Source organism: Falco peregrinus, chromosome 6 (assembly GCF_023634155.1).
Source record: "Falco peregrinus isolate bFalPer1 chromosome 6, bFalPer1.pri, whole genome shotgun sequence".
Lineage (NCBI taxonomy): Eukaryota > Metazoa > Chordata > Aves > Falconiformes > Falconidae > Falco > Falco peregrinus.
This window is the reverse complement of record NC_073726.1, coordinates 54,397,003-54,418,837: the sequence shown is the minus strand read 5'-3', so window position 1 is coordinate 54,418,837 and position 21,835 is coordinate 54,397,003. Positions and strand designations below refer to the sequence as shown.

General features: G+C 39.7%; 1 protein-coding gene across 5 annotated transcripts in view; it reads left to right on the top strand.

The window, feature by feature from the left end:
- ACSS3 (acyl-CoA synthetase short chain family member 3) overlaps positions 1–21,835 on the top strand; it is a 98,891-nt gene that overhangs the window by 39,677 nt on the left and 37,379 nt on the right. For all 5 annotated transcript variants that reach the window (XM_055808435.1, XM_055808437.1, XM_055808436.1 and 2 more), the window contains 2 exons: positions 3,397–3,548; positions 12,916–13,019. In XM_055808435.1, the coding sequence (XP_055664410.1) occupies positions 3,397–3,548; positions 12,916–13,019 (256 nt within the window). The remainder of the gene's footprint in view (positions 1–3,396; positions 3,549–12,915; positions 13,020–21,835) is intronic.

The following is a 21,835-nucleotide window of genomic DNA, read 5'->3' as shown; positions in this document are numbered from 1 at the left end:
TAGGTTATTAAAAGAAAATCTTTTCTACTTGAATCATCCTAGCTGATGCAAGAAGTGTCTGCTTCTACTTTTCTTTTTTAAATTCGATGAGGCAGATCACTCTCTGCCTGCCTGGTTGTTTACCATGCTCTTAGTTTCTGCCAACCACAGATATTATTGCCAGTAACTTTAAAAATAAATTTTGATCTCCAGTATTGATGCAAATACTGAATAGCAACAGGTCTTGAACTGATCCCTGCAGAAATCCAGTGGAAGCATCTCATTTGCTCATAGTCCCCAATTGACTCAGCAATCTGTCAGCCTATTATGAATTCAATTACCCTCTGCTTTATGGTTTATATTGCGAACTTGTATAAATCAAAATGGCATGTGTTGATAAGCCTCTCATGGCATCTTGCAGTACTTCTTAAAATTTTTGTATGATAAATAAGAACTCTCTTTGGCAATTCTATTTGTAGGTTTTTGGGCTCTGAAATTAATTTGCAGTGTCTCAGATTTGTTTTGCTTATGTCTGTTCAGTTTAGCAAATGCATAAAACTGCTGCCAAGGCGCTGGGGAAGGTTTTCTGCAGAATCAGTAAGAATATTTTACAGCTGGGCCAGACTTTTTTTCCCCCTAAATGAGTATTTTAAGTGTTGCCTTATTCTGAGTATTGTTTCTTATCAGCTGTCAGGTGAATTTTTTATCTCTTCCACTCTTTGTGTTTTGTTTTTCTCGTAGATCTGAGAATTGTACTTCCCCAAACCAAAGCTGCTGTAGCTTAGCTGTGACAGTACCAGCCTGTCAGAGCCCTGCATGCCTATCCATGCACGCCTAAAGGTTTAGCTGCTTGTGTTGAAGATGCGCTCGGGCTGAGGCTCAGGCTGGAGCTTGCTGCAAGTGTGAGGCACAGGCACAGCTGCGATGTAGCTCGAGCCGGGGTCAAGGGTGAGGGCCTGAGCATAAATTACCTCCCAAGGAAGAAGGGTAGGCTCCTTTCAGCTCTTATCATAATTCGGCTGTTTTCCTAGTGGTCTGATCCAAGGCTACGCAGATGTACCACGGCAAACCTGGCCTTGAGCACTGGCAGCCAAGCCCCTGGGAAGGAGTGGGTGTGCTCAGCGTCAGACAGCCCTTTTATGGGCTCTGGGCATTTCCATTTGGTTAAAAATAACAACCTACTTTATTAGTGTCAGACTAATGAATTTCAGATTGCTCCACAGCTAGGTTTTTTACTGTCCAAGATGATTGATACTAGTTCAATTACATAATTAGTTAATGAGAAGTTTATAGAAATTTGGAAATTTTCAATCTGAGACCATTTGTTTTAGCATTAGTTACTGATGTGGTCTTGAACTCCTAACGGGGTGGTTACAGACCTGCAGGTATAGTGAACGTTATAGAGAGAAAACATCAACTTGAATAATTGTTCATGAACAAATGCTGATGAACACATGAAAGTTGTGATGAAGATTGCAAGGATGATACTTGAAGACAGTCTGGTGGAAGATTTTTCTTTGGGAACTGTGCTTATTTGACAGAAAGAAAGGACATAACTCACTTTTTCAGCAAGCAGATCGCATTCTTTTGCATTTCTTTTTGGTAGTGTAGGATAGGCTATTAGCCAAAAGGGGGGTGGTGGTGTTGATGGTACTTTTTCCTGCTGCTTCGGCTGGGAACCATTTCTTTTATTTGTTTTCTCTCCATTTGCTTCTCACCGCTTGCTCCATCCTTTAAAAAGGTTTTTCAATTGTACGTTCTGTTTTGTCGTTTTGTTTTTTTTTTTTTCTTTTTACGGTGATCCTCTGCTCCAGCACTCATCTCACCAGCAGGATCTCGCCATAGGGCTGTAAAGCCAATGGTATGTATCCAACCTCAGGCATCCCGTGTTCTTTAAATCTACCAAATGGTTCATCGGTGCTCTTGCCCATGTTCAGGCACAGCTGGATGCAGAGCAAGTGGGGAAGGCTGCAGTGGGGAAGGCAGATGGGAGGGAGGGCAAGGGATGAATTATGTGAGCCTGCATCACAGCCAGTGTGCTGCTTTTTATGTTGGGATGGGGCAACTAACTTGATTAGTGTGTGTTTTCATAAAGGCATGTACTGTTTTACTAGTGCCTCATTATCAGAAGAAAAATACTGTATTTGGTAAATTCTTCAGGGTATTCAAATGCCTCTGTTACTTCTGCATCTTTGTGAAATGAAAAGTATTATTTATTTTGTATGCTGCTTTTTTTTCCCACTGGACCTATTTATCCATTCCATATTTGCATGTACACAAGTATGGTGAAGGTATGACTTTGTCTTGTGACTGGTGAACTGCTGTAAATACGGTGATGTTTCAGGAGTGAAACTTTGTATTTGTGGCTTCTTGATAAAGCATTGACAAAGCCCTATTTGCAGTATGAAAAGTATGTATGTCTCTAACTTGTGTGCTCTGTCAAAGTCCATCTTCTAAGTGCGGCCTTTCTGGTGAAACAGTTACGCCAATACCTGTAAAGCTAAAACTCATTCCACATTAACGTCATCTTTTCATAATTTCAGAATATGTATGGAGCAGGTCATACACCGTGCTAATTATATACAGTAAAATAGTGATTGTGTGATCCTGTGCCAATTGCTGTTCATATTTGCAGCACCACAGAAAAAGTATTTTTGATTTTTTTTTTTTTATTATTTTTACTACTTACCATTGGACAATTTGTCACATCTGATTACTTCTGTTTACAATTCTCTTGACTAAGTCCCTTAGCTCAAGGCAATGTTTCGTTTTAAAAAAACAAACCAACCACAAACCAGACCACACTGGTAGCACACTAAAACAGAAAAGTGTCTTCAGCTTCTGTCCAGGCTTCATCTAGAGTAGCAGCACAAAGATTCCAGGAAACTAGTTGTAAGCAGCCAAGTGGGAATTTTTCCAGAACTGGGAGGAAATTTCTAGGTGAAAAAAAGCTGACATTATGTTCCATAGACCTGTGCTTGGGGATTTAGCTGCAGTGCCACTGTGTCCAGAGACTCCTAGTTCAGTGGGATGACTTCTGGGTGCTTTACAGGCTGTTTTGCAGTACAGGTAGATGTAGACATGACTCCCTCTGCTACCAGTGTGGTAACAGCTCTTTTCATGGCTTTTCATTTTGGCTGTCTTTTCATTCATATGCCTGTTTGTCCTATTTTTCTAAGTAGCAACTAGTATGGGCTGTGTTCATTCAAGAGATTGTGCCCAAAGCTTGTGAATTTATTTCTACAAGTGAATATGCTCACAGTATTATTATTATTTTTAACAAACACTTCTTTAAAGTCTTACTTGAAATTACTTCTGTTGCTGTGCTACCACTACTGTTGTGTTTTGAAGCCTTGAACTGTCAAGGAATTATGAGGTATTTTTATTCTGTGACATTTTAAATTATTCTTTCCATAGGGGAAGCCTGTGGGAACGCCAGATGCTGGTGCCTATTTCCGTGTGCTAGCAGAGCATGAGGTAGCTGCCTTCTTTACTTCACCAAGCGCAATTAGAGCAATCCGTCAGCAGGACCCTGAGGCAGCCTTGGGAAAGCAGTACTCTCTGAAAAGGTAAACTAAGGATACACTGGAAGCAGTTTCTTACAGAAATGGGCTGGATCAACTAAGAATAGCAGAGTGTCTGGGACTTTGCCCACCTCTGTATAGCAGAATTTAAGTGTGTTCTTGACAATTTGGGTGTTTGTCTATTTGCTTGTAATTTTATATTGATATTTTGAAGGAGGTGAAAGCTGTTAAAAAGATTACAATTCTAAGGTTAAGAGCTCTTACTGAGTTAGGATTATTCGCTCAACCTCAGTTTTACTCCACTGTGCTTATACCCTGTAATACTGTCTTGGATTACGTGATCCTGTACTGTCTTCCCACATGACCTCTCATTTCATTGAGTGCGCAGAATCTTTAGTGTTCATCATCAGCTAGTCAATGTTTTGTTTCTCTCCCCATAACTTAGTTACTGTTTATGGTTATGTGCTCCAAAGACTGAGCTATTTGCTATCTTGTACTGGTTTTAGGGTGTCCATCACTATACTATCTCAGCATGCTTCAAAATCATGACTGAGTTCATCCTCACAAATCCCCTGTGAGATGAGAGAGTGGTATTATCTGTATTTTGCAGATGGGAAGCTGAGTTACAGAGAGATTAAGGTCAAAGTCGTCTATTAGTTTTGAATATCCAGTCTGAGCTGCTGAACGACCACTGTTTCAGAGTTCTTACCATTACATGGTTCAAGTGTGTTATTAGCATTATATTAATAAAATGCCTCTCACGCTGACTTGCATCTGTGAGTGTTTAGTACTTCTACAGACCAAGTTTCTGTATCCTATGGCAGACGTTCTGAAAATTAAAAATACATGGGTTTGGACTACATCTAATCTTGAAGTTGAGTAATTTACTCAGCATCAAACAAGGACTCCGTCAGACTGTATAGGCGGTATTCAGTCATAAGAACATCTTTTATCACACTTGTCCAATGAGAAGGGGAAGATGCAAAGCCATGTAACTTCATCAGACCTCTATATTCTTAATTGCTCAGGGAAGTTTTATTTATTAGTAAGCTGAATTTATTCCTGAGGTATTCATTACAAGTTCGTCATTATTTTCTTCCATCTGTTTTGAGTGCTATCATCAATTCTTACCACTCCTAGAAATAGGAAACAAGCTCATTTGAGACCCTAATGCACCATTCTTCTATGTTGTTTATTGACAAGAAAGTGATTCAGATGCTAGAAAATTTAATTGCTGTTCCTCAGCATTTTTTGAGCAATGAGTAAAATGACTTTAATCTGCCTTTAGAGCATTCATTTAATGGAAAATCTGCTAACCTGCTCTGTAAGCTGTCACATTTTCTGGCCAAATGAGAATTCCAGATAAGTCTCCTTGCTATATCAGTTGCCCCAGATATAAAGAGGTATTTCATCATTCCTATTCAGTGCATAGTTAATGAGCTTCTCCATTTGTCTGCAGGTTTAGTTGTCTCATAATTCACTCAGCTTTGCGCCATGTCATTCACTGGTATGTGACTTCTCTTTAATAAACTGTCTAGCACAGCATTTAGTATATAGTAGGTGTAGTTGTTAAGAAATGGAGTCCAACAGGTGATTTAAATTTCCATTCTAGGAAAATCCTGGGGTTTGAGTGTTAGTTACTTGGATGGACTTTTCTATCCAAGGTCAAGTGAGTTCTGTCTGTTTCAGATTGAAGTCGGTCTTACTTTTAGTTAATTTACTTAATCTGTGATGCTTTTTTCTCTGTTACATGGTGCAGAATCTTTGAAATGAGATGTCTTTCTGTTACTTGGGCCAGACGTATCCTTACTTACTCTAGACTCTAAACCACATGTCCAGGAATGCAGTCCTGAAAGTGGTACATTTCGTTCCTGGAAAATTCTACTGAAAAACTGATAAAGGTTAATGTCACTTAAAAAATTCTGTTACAAAAGACAATTACTGATAAAGTACAGCGTTGGTAGGCAAAGCCATCTTCCAGTATACAAGAGTACTTGATTTACAGAAGTCGAATTATAAGCAGACTTATGTTCTTTTGAAATGACATAAGTTAAATAGACTTCTGTTAAGAACTGATGTGGGTGGCATCACTGGCTTCTGCACAAAATTATTTGTGAGGTTTCCAAAGGTTCTAGTGTGTATGCTTCAAATTCCTTGTTGGCTATTGGAGTCAAATAATGAGATTTGTTTCCCTTTGACACAAAACATCACCTGTGTCTTAAGTAAAACAGATGTTCCCTTTATAGTACTCTAGGAGAAAAACTCTTGCTAGAGGATCTAAAGACCCAGCTTTTAATAATACACGGTGCTGCTAAGCAGTCTGTCTGATCTTATTGCTGCCTGTTGTGCTTGAAAAACAACTAACATTCAAATTCTGCAACCCTCATGTACCCGAGCATATTCTGTTCAGATTTTGGTATCTGTTCACATCTTCATGAGGTAACTCCATAACACCAAGCCATTAGCTCTTCCCATATTTGGAATCACGCTTCATCTTTTAATTGACATAATTGTTATATGAACTGGTTAGGTCTGATTTCCAAGTGATTGGCAACTGACAGTTTTGCATGAAATGGGGCAACAACTCAGCAGATTGTGGCTTTTTTGGTTTTTGGTCAATTGTGTATATTCTGCCATTTTATGTCAAGAGAATCTATAGATTCTAGGTTGTTCATCTGATACCAGGTATTAATACACTTGCTTTAGAAAGAAATATGAGACTGCATAAAAACCTGTGCAGAAATAATACAATAAAGTAGATTAGAAACTCCCGTTTTCTGTCTCATAACACAGGAACAAGAGGATGTGAAATTAAAGTAGCAAATTTGCAAAATTGTTAGATCAAAATACTTTCTCATATAATTGATGTCTCACACGTGCTGCTAGAGGATATGTGATTAAGACGCAGAATGTAGGACAATTGAAGTACATTGTGTAGTCTTCCTGCTACCCCCTGCTCTGGCCATTCCTGTTGGAGGTCTGAGCTGTGTTTGTGAAGAGCCTTTGTGGAGCTCCCTTTCACCCACACTGTGAGAAGATGAGCTGCAGTTGTGTTCTGCATCTCTCTTGACTGTCACCCACACCTCCTGTGCTCAGATTCTCATGACTAAGGTGAAATCTGTTCAAGGAGGAAAACACACACACAGGTCAATGGAGAAAAATCAGGAGACCTGAAAATATTACTTCTTTATTTTACATGTTTAAGTGTCTGCAGTCTCCAGGTGCATAAAGAATTAGTAAGTTTCCAGTTTGTGTTAACAAGTGCAAATGAACCTTCCTCAATGTCTTTTCAGGAAAAAAGCTTATTTAACGTGATGCAGATAGAGGTTTTCTTTGCCAGAGAAAGCTGGTGTATGTGTTCCAGAACAAAAAACACTTCTGTGATCTTTTAATTTGGAAAAGTGCAGCTCAGATTATTACCCATGTGAAAACTCCTGCTTTTGGGAAGGGGTTTGGAGATGCAGTTTCTTTTGTGCTTGGAGTGACACCAAAATGTACATGCTGTATTGAACAATTTGGATTGCATCAAGGCCATTAGGGACTTTGATCTGTCCCATGTGTCAGGTGACACTTCAAGTCCACTCTGCTGGACTCTTGAATAGCACCAAAAGCTTGATTGCACTGAATTTTATGTTAGGAATGTAGGTTTTCAGAACAACAGCTTAGCACATACTTATTTAAGAGAGGTTTTAAGATCTTTCTTCCCCATTAACTGCATTGCAGAGATAGATGATTGCAGTAATAGGTGCACTGACATGCTTTGAAGTTTTAAGTGGATGGTTAAAAAGTTGTTCATAGTGCGACATTTCATAACCATTGCCACCTCTTTCTTGCCATGCTGTTTGATAGGAGAAAATAAGTCCATAGTTCTTAGGCTTTGTTAGACTTGCGACACTGATATTCTTTTTGATGGTTTTGTGCTATAAATTTGCCAAAGAGCTAATCCCTGTCCTTCTTGCAACATAAGGTTGCTCTTGAGCCTGCAGATTATGCAATATGATTACTAAAGCTGGCAATTCAGGAGAGAGGGATTCTGCTTTTGGCTCAGGTGGTGACATGTCTTAACTTTTCATCATGTTTTAACTTGGGCCGGTAATTAAGCACCACACAGCTGCTCACTCACTGCCCCCTCACCCAGAGGGGTGGGGAGGAGAATTGGAAAAGAATGTAAAATTTGAGGGTTGAGATAAGAACAGTTTAATAATTGAAATAAAATAAAAATGAAAGAACAACAGTAATAACAATAACAGTTATAATGAAAAGGAGGGAGAAGGGGTAGGAATGAAATCCAAAGGGAAGGGAGGAAAGAAAAGTGATGCACAACACAGCTGCTCACCACCCTCTGACCGATGCCCAGCCAGTCCCCAAGCAGTGATCCACAAGCAATGATCCACAGGCTCCGGATATCACACTTATATACTCTGTGTAACATCCCATGGTGTGGAATATCCCTTTGGCCAGTTTGGGTCACCTGTCCTGGCTGTGCCCCCTCCCAGTTCCCCGTGCCCCTCCAGCCCTCTCGCTGGCAGGGACCAAGAAACTGAAAAGTCCTTGACTCAGTGTAAACATCAACCAGCAGCAACCGAAGCCATCAGTGTGCCATCAACGTTGTTCTCACACCAAATCCCAAACACAGCTGGACACCAACTACTAGGAAGAAAATTAACTCTATCCCAGCCAAGACCAGGACACTTTTTCAAGTCTTTTATGTTCTTGGTGTTTTAATAGCCCTATTTTTAAAACAAGGATGCTTAACACTATTTTTCTGCAGTTGATACAATGAATTAATAAATTGAATTGTTACATCATAGCTGAAATGTTGTGTTTAACATCCCTAACTGCAGAACATTCCATGTAATGTAAATTGCTCAGTCCTTAACAGGAGTGCCCTGCATGTGAATGTGAGTCTTAAAAAACTTTAAAAAAAAAAAAATACTTGTGGGTTTTACTTACACAGTATTTCATTCTCTTCTATCATAAACTTTTATCTGTTATATCTTCCAGTTAGCTATCAACTATAATTACCAGCAATAGCTTGTGCTTTACAATAAAAAACATTCAGGTGCAAGATAGTGATTGGGGTCACACTCATAATTATTATCTGCTAACGTGGGACGTGTTCAGAAAGCAGTTTACCAAAATGATGTTGTTTATTTGAGTGCAGAAAACTATGCTTATTTGATGTGAAAGGTGCTTATACATTTGAATCCCTGCCTTCTATTCCAAGAAAGAAGACACTCCAAGTCATCTTGGGGTGTCAGAAAGGAGGATTGGCTGTAACGCTGTCCTGAAATTGAGGAAGTTGAATTCTTTCTTCTGCATGTTCAGGTTCAACATGGTAACATTTTTCAAGATCTTCTGACTTTCATAAGTTTGTAACTAGTTGTGCAGTGAATTGATGTTCATATATCAGAGTTGTTATTATGGCTACCACTACGATTGTTACTTCTGCTTAGTTAACAGGTAAGACCGTTCTCAGGTTGTAATATTTAGCTGGTGCAGGGGTCGCTACCTTGGTAATTAGGATTCCCAGTCATGATTTAATCCTGGCTGGCAACCAAGCACCATGCAGCCACTCGCTCACTGCCTCAGCACGCAGAAGGATGGGGAGGAGAATTAGAAAGGAATGTAAAACTCAAGGGTTGAAATAAGAACAATTCAATAGGTAAAGCAAAAGCCATGCGCACAAGCAATCTTTTGCTTGTGGAAGTTTATTTTCCTTTATTCTAATTCTGGATTTGTAAATGGATCTAAGAGATGTAAACTTACCAAATTTTTTATGTCTAGGCCAAGCATCGCTGTGAAAAAAACTCTGTTCAATTTTAGGGCACGTGGTTTATTGCACTTTGTGATGCTTCATCCCATGTTTTACTTATATTGTCTTCAGATGTAGCTTTACTCTGCACATTTTCTTGTCTTGCATCTACACAGCAAGCAGGTCACTGGTCCTTACACTGAGAGAGGCTGCCTTTTATGCCGATGCGATATACCTATCCTCTGGAGAGGAACAGGGGGTGAATATTCAAAGTATGTTTTTTGGTTTGGGCAGCCTTGTTGTGGGATGTCTATGGTCTCTAGATAAGAGGTCAATATCTAGGTTCCCTCTTAGAGGTATTCCCAGTTCTGTGGTCAGACAGGCTGGTCTGTACATTTCTCTTTCTCATTTCTGACACCCTTGAGTTACTTGCTCTGATTTTTCTCATAATTTCCTAAATTGCTTTCTGAATTTTATCTACATGGAAAGATGAATCTCATAGTTTTCTTTCTAAATTACAGGCCTCTGAAGTGAAATCTGTTTCATGCCCACCATGTCTAAGAATTAATTTCTTTTTTGGTGGCCACAAGTCTACAAGTTTTACAAAATCATTGCAGTTTGTGTCCATTGCTGAAGGACAAGAATCAAGCCCTTTGTTCGGCAGTTGTCTTCATTCACAGTGGACTGTGTGAAGACTTGGAAGTGAAATAAGCTGTCACTGACATTGATCTGGCTGTGGTAAAGTGTGCTGCAATCCTAACAAGGGGACATTTTTGAGAAGTATGTTTAATCCTAGGGTCTAATGTTGGGCCATGTGAAGCTCCATTCATATCTTAATTAGATATTCTTTCATCTCAGAAGCCTTGAGGATTAATGCTGTACTTGATAGAGTGTCTCTGCAGTTTCTTTTGGCGTGACAGGCTGTGGAATGTTCAGTCACTTGTAGCGCGAGTATACCTGTACATTTTCACTCTAAGAAAGGATGAGGTTATTTGCTAGTAAACAGAATTCTTCTGATGTGGAGTCTGAATCTGTGTTTGCCTCTTTCCTCTCTTCCCTCAACTCTTTGAAGTTTTAAATTGCATTTCTGTGTAAAATGAAAGTGCTTTGTTGGTGGTATGCTGAGCAGGGGGAATTTGGGAGAGCGGAGGCATCAGCCCACCCTGTGTGGATACTACAGAAGGGAAGCAAGTTCTTTGGTCTGTAGTGACAGGGCATGTATATGGCAGTTCTGCATTCAGAATTCACATCATGCCTCGTGGCAGGATTGCACCTGGTAGTTACAAACAGGTATTGACATGGCTGAAGTGTTTCAGATTGCCACACCAGCCTTCCAGGGAAGGAAGTGCGGTTTTCTATTGTGATTTATCTGTAAAATGAAGTCAGAAATGTTATATCTTAACTTTCCCTCCGGTTTAGATTTTATTTCCCAAATAGATGATTTCTATTCAAAGCCTTGCTTAAATAGGAACATGTTTAAGTGTGCAGCAAAATAAGAATGTCCAAAACTTTCAGACATTCCTGATTTTGTTTTTTTTTTCTGAGGTGCAGGAACATCTCTTCCAAGTTATATTGCAATAACTTAATAGCTGTGTCTATTGCTATTTTTTTAAACAGTAGCTGAACAAAGTCTCTATACTGTGGCTTAGGCATGTGTTTGTTAGTGTTACTCTAGGGCCTTAAATTTTGTTTCATTTTGGTTTTGTTATGTAAAAAAGAAACTTCACCCTTTTGAGTTTCTTAAAGGTGAATTGCTCCGTAAGGTTGCCTGTCTTTGTGAACTATAGATGAAGCCTAGAGAGCTAGTTCAGCATAGACATATTTTTTGGATAAGAGCCAAGTAAGATAAGTACCATGCATTGCTTTCAATAGAAATCATGCTGTCACAACAAAGACTGTAAAGCTAGGCATGTACTAATGACAAAGTATTGAATGTAAATCAGCAGTTCATCTGAGTATAGTTGGCTGTTCATTTTCATCTGTATGTCATGAACCTGAATGTTTCTGTTCCGTGTTTCTACCTGAAGAGGATTGCTTATTTTTTAATTGAAGGTGTAGGGGCAAGGTTGTAAATAATTCTTCTCTTTAGTACTCCTTATTAGGTGATGGTGACTGGCCAGTGTCGAGTATCTGTGACTATAGAATGGAACATAATGTTTCAGTTGGAAGGGCCCTACAATAGTCATCTAGTCCAACTACCTGACCAGTTCAGGGCTGACCAAAAAGGTGTGTTAAGGGCATTGTCCAAATGCCTTGTCAGTGTTTAAGGGGCATCGACCACCTCTCTAGCAAGCCTATTCCAGTGTTTGACCATCTTCACACGCGCGCACACACACACGCACACGCGTACACCCACACCCACCCACCCCGGGAAGCTGTAGAGAGCAATGAGGTCACCCCTTGGCCTAATTTTCTCTAAACTAGACAAAGCCAAAGTCCTCAGCTGCTCCACACAGGAGATGCCTTCCAGCCCTTCACCAGCTTTGTTGCCCTCCTCTGGATGCATTCAAGCACCTTCACATCCTTCTTAAATTGTGGGGCCCACAACTGCACACAGCAGTCAAGGTGAGGCCACACCATTTGCAGTTTAACACGGTTTTAAATTGCCTTTTAGGAAGTAATTGCAAAAAATCTGCCATGACGTGAATAAAGTTATAGTGCAAATGTTAGATCAAAACCTTAGCAGCATGCAGTAATGTATGGTAATGTCTAGATTCTGAGTACTGATCGTTTGATTGAAGAAAGCTACCATTCACATAGAAGACCTTATCCTTCTAAACAGGGCGTGAAGTGAATTTGTAATGCTTAATGAAGGATGATAAAATGTGACTAAGCATCCAGTAAAAGATTATGAAGTTAAAGTCTTTGTGTGGGTTGAATACTCAGGTATATAGCCCTGCCTAATTTAACGGTACAAGCATGCAGATCACATCTTTCAGGACTGCTGAGCGTTGCATCTCTTTTCTGCCAAAGCTGGCTGTGGAATGTCCAGCCAAGTGAGCTGAAGAAATAGTGCTGCAATCAGGGGCCCAAGGCTGCTGAATGTTGTTCTGACTGGCATTGTCTAGAATGATTACTTTACTCTTTCTATTTATGTACATACAATTTGCCTCTCCACAGGAAAATGGCTTTATGTCCCATTGTCTCCAAAAACTCATTTCCAAATGCCTATAAAAAGGTGGCTCAACAGTTCAAAAAATACTAAAATCTGTTGAAATGAAACATTATTAACTTCAAACTAAGAGTTATGCTACGGGTATTTCCTTTTAGTTCTGTTTATTTTTTTATTAATTGTTCTGATGTCTCTTTCTGACCCTTTTTTGGTATTTAATTCTTATTTTTCCTTAACGGATATCTACCTAGTTCCTGTTTACAGAGCATTTAATTATTTTTCACTTCCATCGACAGCTGCTTGCTTTTGGTCTTCCACTGTTATTGCATTCAGAAAGGAAAGCTTCTTTTACATGATGTATTAAGTAGCATAAAGTAATATTGCTAAGATTCTAATTGTTACTTAGTAGGAAGGATCATACAAAGAGTAAAAATCTTTCTTCCCTTCTTATCTGGGGTACTGACAGGACATATTTATTGAATTTGTTACCTTGTTTCCCTTTCCCCATCAGATCAAGATATATACATTTTTATTTTTATTTAAAGGTTCAGAACATTATTTGTAGCTGGCGAGCACTGTGATGTGGACACACTAGAATGGTCAAAAAAGGTCTTCAAAGTGCCTGTCTTGGACCACTGGTGGCAAACTGGTGAGTGTTTTAAAATACAGTGAAGGGGATATTTTCAGTCTTGTTTCCCAAGTCTGCAGGTAGAACTGGTTTTTCTTTCCATGAACAGTTAAACAGGCAGGACCAAGTGTGAAAATAAAAATTCAGACAGGAAGAATGTTTTTAGAAGTGGTCTGAAAAGTGACTTCAGGACATATTTAAAACACAACATTTTTAAAAGCTGTGTAGCAAAAAAAGATATTTTCTGATGACTGTTTTTTTTAAAAAAAGTTTGCATCATTATTTTTTCCAGGTGTGTTTTTATATTGTCTGCATATGTGACTATTTTGTAACATAAAATCTGGTATTTAGGGAAGCTTTCAGGTTTAAGTTTTTTGCATGTATATTTTTGTGTAATTAAAAACAATCAATCTGAAGCATAGTCTCTTTGATCTTTAATATTGTTCTGTATGGATCTCATTCAACTTCTATTGATTATTTTTGAATGTCTCCCATTTATTTCACTGGGGAGGATATTAGATACTTGGACTGCAACAAGGGAATCAGAGTACCAATGTCTGTGTAACTGGAAAAATCCCAGTTGAATTCTGGATTGAAGTTTGATCAAATGTATCTCCTTATAACTATGGATTAATATATTTTTAATTTTCACTATTACAAGATGAGATTTTGATGTTGTTTCTTAACACACATTATTGTTATTTAAACTAAGGAAGTGTATTACAAAAGCTCCCTCCTCCCTTCCGTCCTTCACTCCCTTCCAAGAAAACCTATTCTGTTTCCCATGCATTGTTGTTTTGAGATACAGATTTTCTCTGGTCTCTCTCTCTCTATGGAGGAAACCATTTTGATTCCCCTCTGATGGGTCAGATAACAGATATATAAGATTAGAATAAAAAGTGGAAAACTCTTCAGTTCATCTATAATACACGTTATGTAATAAAATTAGCTGAAGAGGTTCAAAATACATCATTTGTATTAAGAACACTCCACAGTCTAAGGCAAGTACTGAGAAAGTACTGGAAAATAGTAGTGTCATTTTGTATTTAATCTTGACTTAATCTGCTAATTAATTGATAAAGAAGAGAGATGAGACCTATATTTTGCTCACTTCTCTATGGTCCTCATGTGTGTAGACAAGAACAGGCCTTACTGATGCAGACTGAGCAATTAATTGAAAAAGGTTAAAAGATCAAATACTGTCTTTGGCTACCTACTGAACTGAACGGAGAGTAAGCAACTGTGTAATTTTGCATGTGGTTTTTATCTATGTCTGTGTACATAGATATGTAATTGCCTATAGCTCTGACATACATTTAACACAAAGGTGTAGTGTTACTGCGTTGATTCAGATGTATCTCAGGTATCAGTGAGAGATCTTAAGTATGTGGCTGCAGTTGTGTCATAATGTGTAGAGGTAAGACTGTGTTTGAGAGACTTTTCAAAGACAACCGTGAGCTCAGCTCAGAGTACAGTAAGGTTCTTGATTTTTATATTCGTGCCATGCTGTTAAATTAAATTGTAGCAGGACTTAATGAGCTAAGGCCATTTCAAATACGGTGTTTGAGAGCATTTAATAATTTGATTAGAATAAAGACCCATTTTTATTTCCAAGTGTTTTCTGTAGAAATGTGTGCTGTTGAATGTAAGCAAGGTATTCAGTCTGAAAGGAAAAAATGTACGAAGTCAGAGTTCCTATCAGAGAACTGAATTTCCATAGAGAAAGAAAAAAAAAAAGAAGAATCACAGAATCGGTGAGGTTGATGAAGACCTCCAGGGGTCATCTAGTTGAACCCTTCTGCTCAAGCAGGGTCAAAGAGAGTTGCTCAGGATCATAGAATGGTCAGGGTTTGGAGTGACCTTTGGAGACATCATCTGGTCCAGCCCCTTGCTGAAACAAGTTCACTTACAGCAGTTTGCACAAAATCATGTCCAGGCTGGTTTTGAATGTCTCCCAGAGGAGACTCCACAGCCTCTCTGGGCAGCCTGTTCCAGTCCTATGTCACCCTCAAGGTAAAAATACTTTTCCTCGTATTCAGGTGGAACTGCCCGTGTTGTGGTTTGTGCCCGTTGCCCCTTGTCCTGTCGCTGGGCACCGCTGAACGGAGCCTGGCCCCATCCTCCTGACACTCGCCCTTAAGGTATCTGTAGGCATTGGCAAGGTCCCCTCTCAGTCTTCTCTTCTCCAGGCTAAACAGCCCCAGCTCTCTGGGCCTTTCCTCAAAAAGGAGGTTCTCCAGTCCCCTCATCATCTCCATAGCACTCCACTAGACCCTCTCCAGTAGTTCCCTGTTTCAAACTGGGGAGCCCAGAACTGGACTCAGCACTCCAGGTGCAGCCTCACCAGGGCAGAGCAGAGGGGCAGGATCACCTGCCTCGAGCTGCTGGCCACGCTTCTCCTAATGCACCCCAGGATCCCACTGGCCTCCTTGGCCACCAGGGCACACTGCTGGCTCATGGTCAGCTTGGTGTCCACCAGAACTCCCAGGTCCTTCTTTGCAGAGCTGCCTTCTAGCTGGTCAACCCCCAGCCTGTACTGGTGTGTGGGGTTATTCCTCCCCAGGCCTCAACAGGGCCTTACACTTCTGTTGAACTTCATTAGGTTCCTCCACATCCCACTCTCCAGCCTGCCTGGGTCTCGCTGAACAGCAGCACAGCTATCCAGTTTTGAATATCTCAATGGATGGGGATTCTGCAGCTTCTCTGGGCAGCCTGTGCCAGTGTTTGACCGCCCACAGTAAAAATGTTTTTTCTTGTGCTCAGCTGGAATATCCTGTGTTTTGGTTTGTGCCTATTGTTTCTTGTCCTGTCAGTGGGCATCACTGAGAAGTCTGTCTGCCTCTTCTTCATTTCCTCCCATCTGGTATTTATACACATTGATAACATCTCCCCTGAGCCATCTCCAGACTGAAGAGTCCTAGCTCTCTCAGCCTCTTGCGATATTTTCCTGGCTGTTCACTGGATTTTCTCCAGTAGCTCAGTCTCTTGCACTGGGGAACCCAGAACTGGTCCCTTCAGATGTAATCCCAGCAGTGCTGAGCAGACAGGAAGAATCATCTCCCTCAGCCTGTTGACAACATTCTTCCTTTTGCAGCCCAGGATGCTGTTGGCTGCCTTTGCTGTGAGGATGCATTGCTACCTTATGGTCATCATGCTGTCCACCAGGATCCTAAAGTCCATCTCTGCAGATTCTTCTCTTTCCAGCTGGCTGGTCCCCAGCGTGCATGGTGCCTGGGATATTCCTTCTCAGATACTGGATTTTGCACTTCCTTTTATTAGCTTCCTGAGGTTCCTGTTGAATTGAGTCATGGGGTTCAGAAAGGACCCCAGAAAGGATCCTCAGAGGGGCGTTTAGGTGTGGCTAGATCTAGACTTAGTCTCAGACTTGGTCAGCAGTTTATATCTAAAGCATTATATGCGCACTATCAATCCTTTATACCACTTAGCTAAGATTTCAAAGTTTAGCGTGCTATAATCACTTACCAATGATCTCTGAAACGTGAGGAGTAACCCTGAGAGGCATCCCTGCTCTAGAGGAGATCCCGTCATGCAGGCTGCTGCTGTGCAGGAGACCTCAGTGGGCTCTGGGCTGCCCACTCTGTATGGCGTAAGGTAATTACCTCTGAGTCATATTTGCATCCTGACTGCAGAAGTTAAGTTTCTTTCAAGCTTGGCTTGAGTCAGACCTTGACCAGCACTATTAGGTGGGCACATTATTCAAATTAGCCCTTGACTTTGTGTCATTGTCTGTCTCCCCTGAATCCACTTTGAGTCAGATACAGCCATCACGACCAGATCCATCCATTCCAGACGTATCCATTACGACCACTACTGATGGTTATCCCTTGAGCATTGCCATGGAAACAAAGGTCAGGATGTAGGGGTGGGATGGGAGCACACCACCACAACATGCTCAAGTGCTCAGGGGGAAGAGGTGAGTCCTCCTTCCTCCAAGGCTTAGCTTGTCCTGGAGCACAGCAGCCAGGGCAGCACGTGAAAGCAGCATTCCCTTCTGCTGTTCAGTCACCCTTGTTTTTTAGCAGAATACAAAATGTATCCCATTAACTATGAAAAAACAAGCAGTTGTGTCACGTCAGTAAAGTATTGTTGAAAGCGGATTTCTGTGCTGGAAAAGCCTTTTCAATCCAGTAGTGCTGGATTTCAGTGCACTAGGTTAAACCTGTGCATGCTGAATGTGAAGTATTTTACAGAGTAGATAACTGGCTGTTTCACTTCATATTAGAAATATGCAAGCTTAGTGACCTATGACAGAATAGAGGACCCAAAAGTTCAGAAATAACGATTCTCTGAACTATCTCTAAAATAAAAAATGACAACTAAAATCACAGAATAAAACCCCTTAATAATTTCTAGCAGGAAGAGGTTGAGACAATTAGCTATCTTAGGTAGAACTAGTAAGTTTTTAAAATAGATTTTTTAATAAAAAATAAATTAAAAATAGAAAAACTATTGAATTTTATGAATTACCTATTTTGTAATGAAATTGCAGCTGAAGCTATAAATTGCTGTTTTGTTATGCCCAAGATTGAAAGCTTCTGGCTTCTAGATAAGAAAACACTTTAGACCTTTGATAATCTGGCAAATTGTTACTTATTCCCCAATTTGATTTTTGTCTGCATTCTTCCAAAACAAGAGCACTGCAAATGTGAGAAATGTTGGCAGCTTAATTTTACCTGAATACTGTAGATCTTAGTTATGCAGTTATGTCTTAGTCATTGGCTCTTTCAGCTGAGGCTAAAGCAGAAGATGGAGGAGGAGGGCAACCCAGTATCTGGGTAATTAGTGTTTCTTTTATGATAGGGTAGTTTCTACTCCCTTGTTTATGACTGAGAAAAGCAGAGAAAAGATCAGCATTGTTAGGGAAAAGATCAGCTTTGTAGAGATGAGAAACGACTGAGTCATTATTTGGCAATGGAAATGGGTATGAGTGAAGGGAAACAAAAGGCTGACAAACAAAAGTATTATGAAATAAAAAGGGACTGTAAACCACTTGCTTCTTCAGGTTTATTAAGTTACCTTCAAAGCTCTTGGCCCCTTTACCATATATTGAAACTAGAAATAAAGGTGTATGGACAAAGAAATGTAGATAGAGTTTTCTTTCATTTTGTCTTTGGAAGATTTATGGAGTATATGAAATCACTGTGTGCTGAAACAGTAATTTGAAACAGAAGAAAGCTTTCATTAAGGGGACTTCAAAGCAGCTACACCTGGAGAGCCTGACTGGTTAAAACTTGGATTTGTGTCAATACGCCTTCATCAATAACACTCATTTTAAATGTTAATATTTGTGCTACGAGTATAGCAAGCACATCTTACAAGCTGTGAAATGTATGTCACAGGATCAATGAGCAGCAAGTAGGATTTGAGGCAGTAAGAACTGATAAGAACTTGCTGTTTTCTTTGGAGACATGGGAAAGGATGAAAGGATGTTACGTTCGGATCCTCATCTGTACATGGAGAGAGGGTAGTTTTGTTTTGGAATTTTGCAGGTGTTTAGTTTTTGCTTATTTATATGAAATGCTACTTCGCATTTAAATAGCAATTTTAATCTTCAAGGTAGTTGTAGAAACATAAGCAATTAATTCTTTTGACACCTCTGTGAAGCAAAGTTATTCCAGTGTTGCGGACATTAAATTGTGAAAGACAAATATCTTGCCTCAAGTTATCCAGGAAGCCATTGCAAATTCAGTTTTAGAAAACAGAGCTTTTCTTGCTCAGAGATAAATTTTCTTCTCATATTTACATATATTTTGTGATATTTTGTCTGGAAGGTAACAGGAATACTCATTTTGGACCTTGTTCTGTCTCTGTGTGTAGTTATGTTTTAAGGAAATGGTACAGTTACAGTATTCCAGGTAAGTACATTATAGGGCACCTTACCAAATCTTTTTGAAACAGCCTAAATAGTGTTTGGGTTGTACCTGCTGTGTCCCATCCTTGGGAGGGGCCGCAACACACACCAAAATGTGAGTTTGGTTTACCTTTTTGGAGCTAGCCTTGAATTCTAGAAGAAAAAAGTGGTAACAGCCATGAGGTGATGAGCTGTGGAAGCATGGAGGCTCTGGAAGCTGGTGTTGAACAACCTTAACTGCCTTTATGTTAGCTATTAAGTAAGTTGTAGTAAAAAGAAATAAAATGAAACTACCACATTGTTTTTGACATTTAAAAAAATGGTAAGAAGTCAGATTTCTGTTTCTTCATATTAAGTATAGGATGTAAAGAGTTTTTTTCACTTGCTATTTTTAAATAAAAATATTTTGAGACTCTGTCTTTGAGGATGTACAGAATATTCAGATGAAACAGAACTGGAACTGAAAATTCAGTGATAAAATTTGACATGCATAAAATCTCAGTCAAAAGACATGTTTCCATACAACTTTTTTTGATCATGTACTAGGGGAATCAAGGTCACAGAGCTTGCAGGCGTAGGAGGTTCATATTGGAGATATCTGCTATGTCCTGAATGTCGGCTCCAAAACCAAGGTAACCCAGACTCACGTTTCTTTATGTATTGAGGAAGATTGTGCGCATTTGCTGTTGGAAATAAGCTGCCTTATCCAGTGTCTGCAACAGGCATTAGGACAAAAATCACGTAGCGCTTGCTACATTATAGCTGCTGAAACAGAAAGTTATAGCATGCACACATGGTAATGACATCTTGGATACTCTGAGACGTAGTGTGATACAATTTACTGGTAGGAATTCCCCAAGTTCAGTAGTTCAATTAATTAATATACTTTATCACTTTTTAAATTGTTCTTGTTCCTTCTGTGTGTCTTACCTCTAAAACATTCAAATGCTATGTTGGTAATATTTTTGCTAGGACATACTGTAATTCCACGTAGGGCTAATGGTTATACAGATCTTTTGTTAGGACTGTACGAACAAAACAACTGTGTCATTGAATTCAGTGTAAAACATGAATCATAGTTGAGTGTACTCGGTATGTTTCAATGAACTACTTCCTACCACAGTCATGTACGGGGAAGAGTGTATTAATGTGGTCCCAGGCAGCATGTTGTGGTCCCCAGTCTTCAGCTTCCATTGTGTTGTCTTGGCAACGTTGTGCAGAATCTTCTTCTCATGAGTATCCAGAAAGATGGATTTTGCAACTGAATTCTGTGAGCTAATTTTTCCAGATTTCCACTACAGAACTGTTCTTTAGGTGAATTACCTTGTCAATCTAGATCTCTATCTCCCCACACTTGACAACTGGATTCCAGATTTTGTTGTTCAGTCATCTTCTGCTTTACCCCATTCCAAACTGTGCAGATCCGTCCAGTGCATTCCTTAATATGATGCATTCCAGTCCAGTGCATTTCTTTAATACGGTAAAATTTTCAGAGGCAGCAGAAAAAGTAAACTACACAGAGGGTGGCTGTTTAATTTGCAGCAAAAAAAGTCTATTCTTAAACTATTTTTTTTTTTGAGTGCCAGAAACTCAGCTATGGAGCTATGAAGCCCAAGAATCTGGAGCTGAAATGAAAGAGATGAAACAAATTTCTTCCAAAGTCCAGGCTATTGGTTTAGGTTATCAGGTGGTGCCTCAGTGTAGATGCAGTTCATGCTTTTTAAAGATATGTTGATCCTGTCAAGACTAAGATCATGTTTTTTTAGTGGAAGCTGATATCCCACAGAAAAGTTCTACAGAAGTGGGAATTACTCTGCAGCACCATCAACGGCTCTGCTGCTCTAAATGAAAGAGTCCTCTGAGCATAATTTTCTGAATAACTGAACCTATATCAGGTATTCATGTAGAGAACGAGGAGGGAAGTGGTCATTTATCATGTCTCTGCAGGGGGGCTTGCATTCTGTCCTTTAAAGGTGTGAACATAAAGATTGTTTCAGCCATTGTTTGTTGTTTAGTAACCAGACCTGTGCAGATATGGACAGCGTGTCATTAGTTACAGTAGCTCATCATTCCTTCAGTGTCACATTAGGACACCCAGTTCAAATGCGTTTTTGTTTGTCCTTATTGGAGGAGAGAGAAGAGGAAAATTTTTTCAGGGGCCATGCACAGAGACTGACCTTTCAGTAGTGTTTGGCTGTCTCATTCTGTACAGTGGCCTTTGCCATTAGCTTCAGAGAAAGGAAAAAGAACAGAATTTGTATGTATCTCTTTCTTTGTCTGGTCAACCATTTTCAAAATCAGGGAGCTCTTTCCTAACATATCCTGATGATTGGCTTCTCTCTTGAGGTTGGAGCACTGATAGTTCTTGAAATTTTTATCTTAACATATTCTATAACACATAATAATATCTTACTATCTTAATTTAACATAACTTAAAGGAGTGATATGGATTTAAATGAGGATTTGGCACTCTTGTTTTCTAATGAGGCGGGTAATTTGGGCTGAATCGCTTTGGGATATCCAGCAAGTCCCTTAGACCTGTGACAAGCAGTTGTACCTCTCTGTTCCAGTATTCCAGTAACATTAGCACTCGGATGTGGGGGCAGGGTGGGGAATCCTGCCCCTCCTCAGTGTGGAACATTGGAGCCCTCAGTCTGTGTGTACATCCCAGAAGTGTGCTGTGATTGCAGAGACAAAATTTCCTCAGCCTCACTCTCCTCACCCCACCTTTTTTTTTGTTAAAGGTGTTTAATTGTGATGCAAACTACTTGGACCTTTGTATGGACAGTCCCATGGAATGTTAGAATTACAGAAGTTTCTTAAGTGAACCTTTATTTGAAAAAATAATTGCTTATTTGTGAAAACCTTACCTTGGAGCACCCTGCTTCCAGGCAGGTAGAGAAGACAGTTAAATGTTGAGGACTGACGGTGCTTAGAACTGGGCATTTTATTGGTGTAGTCCTTG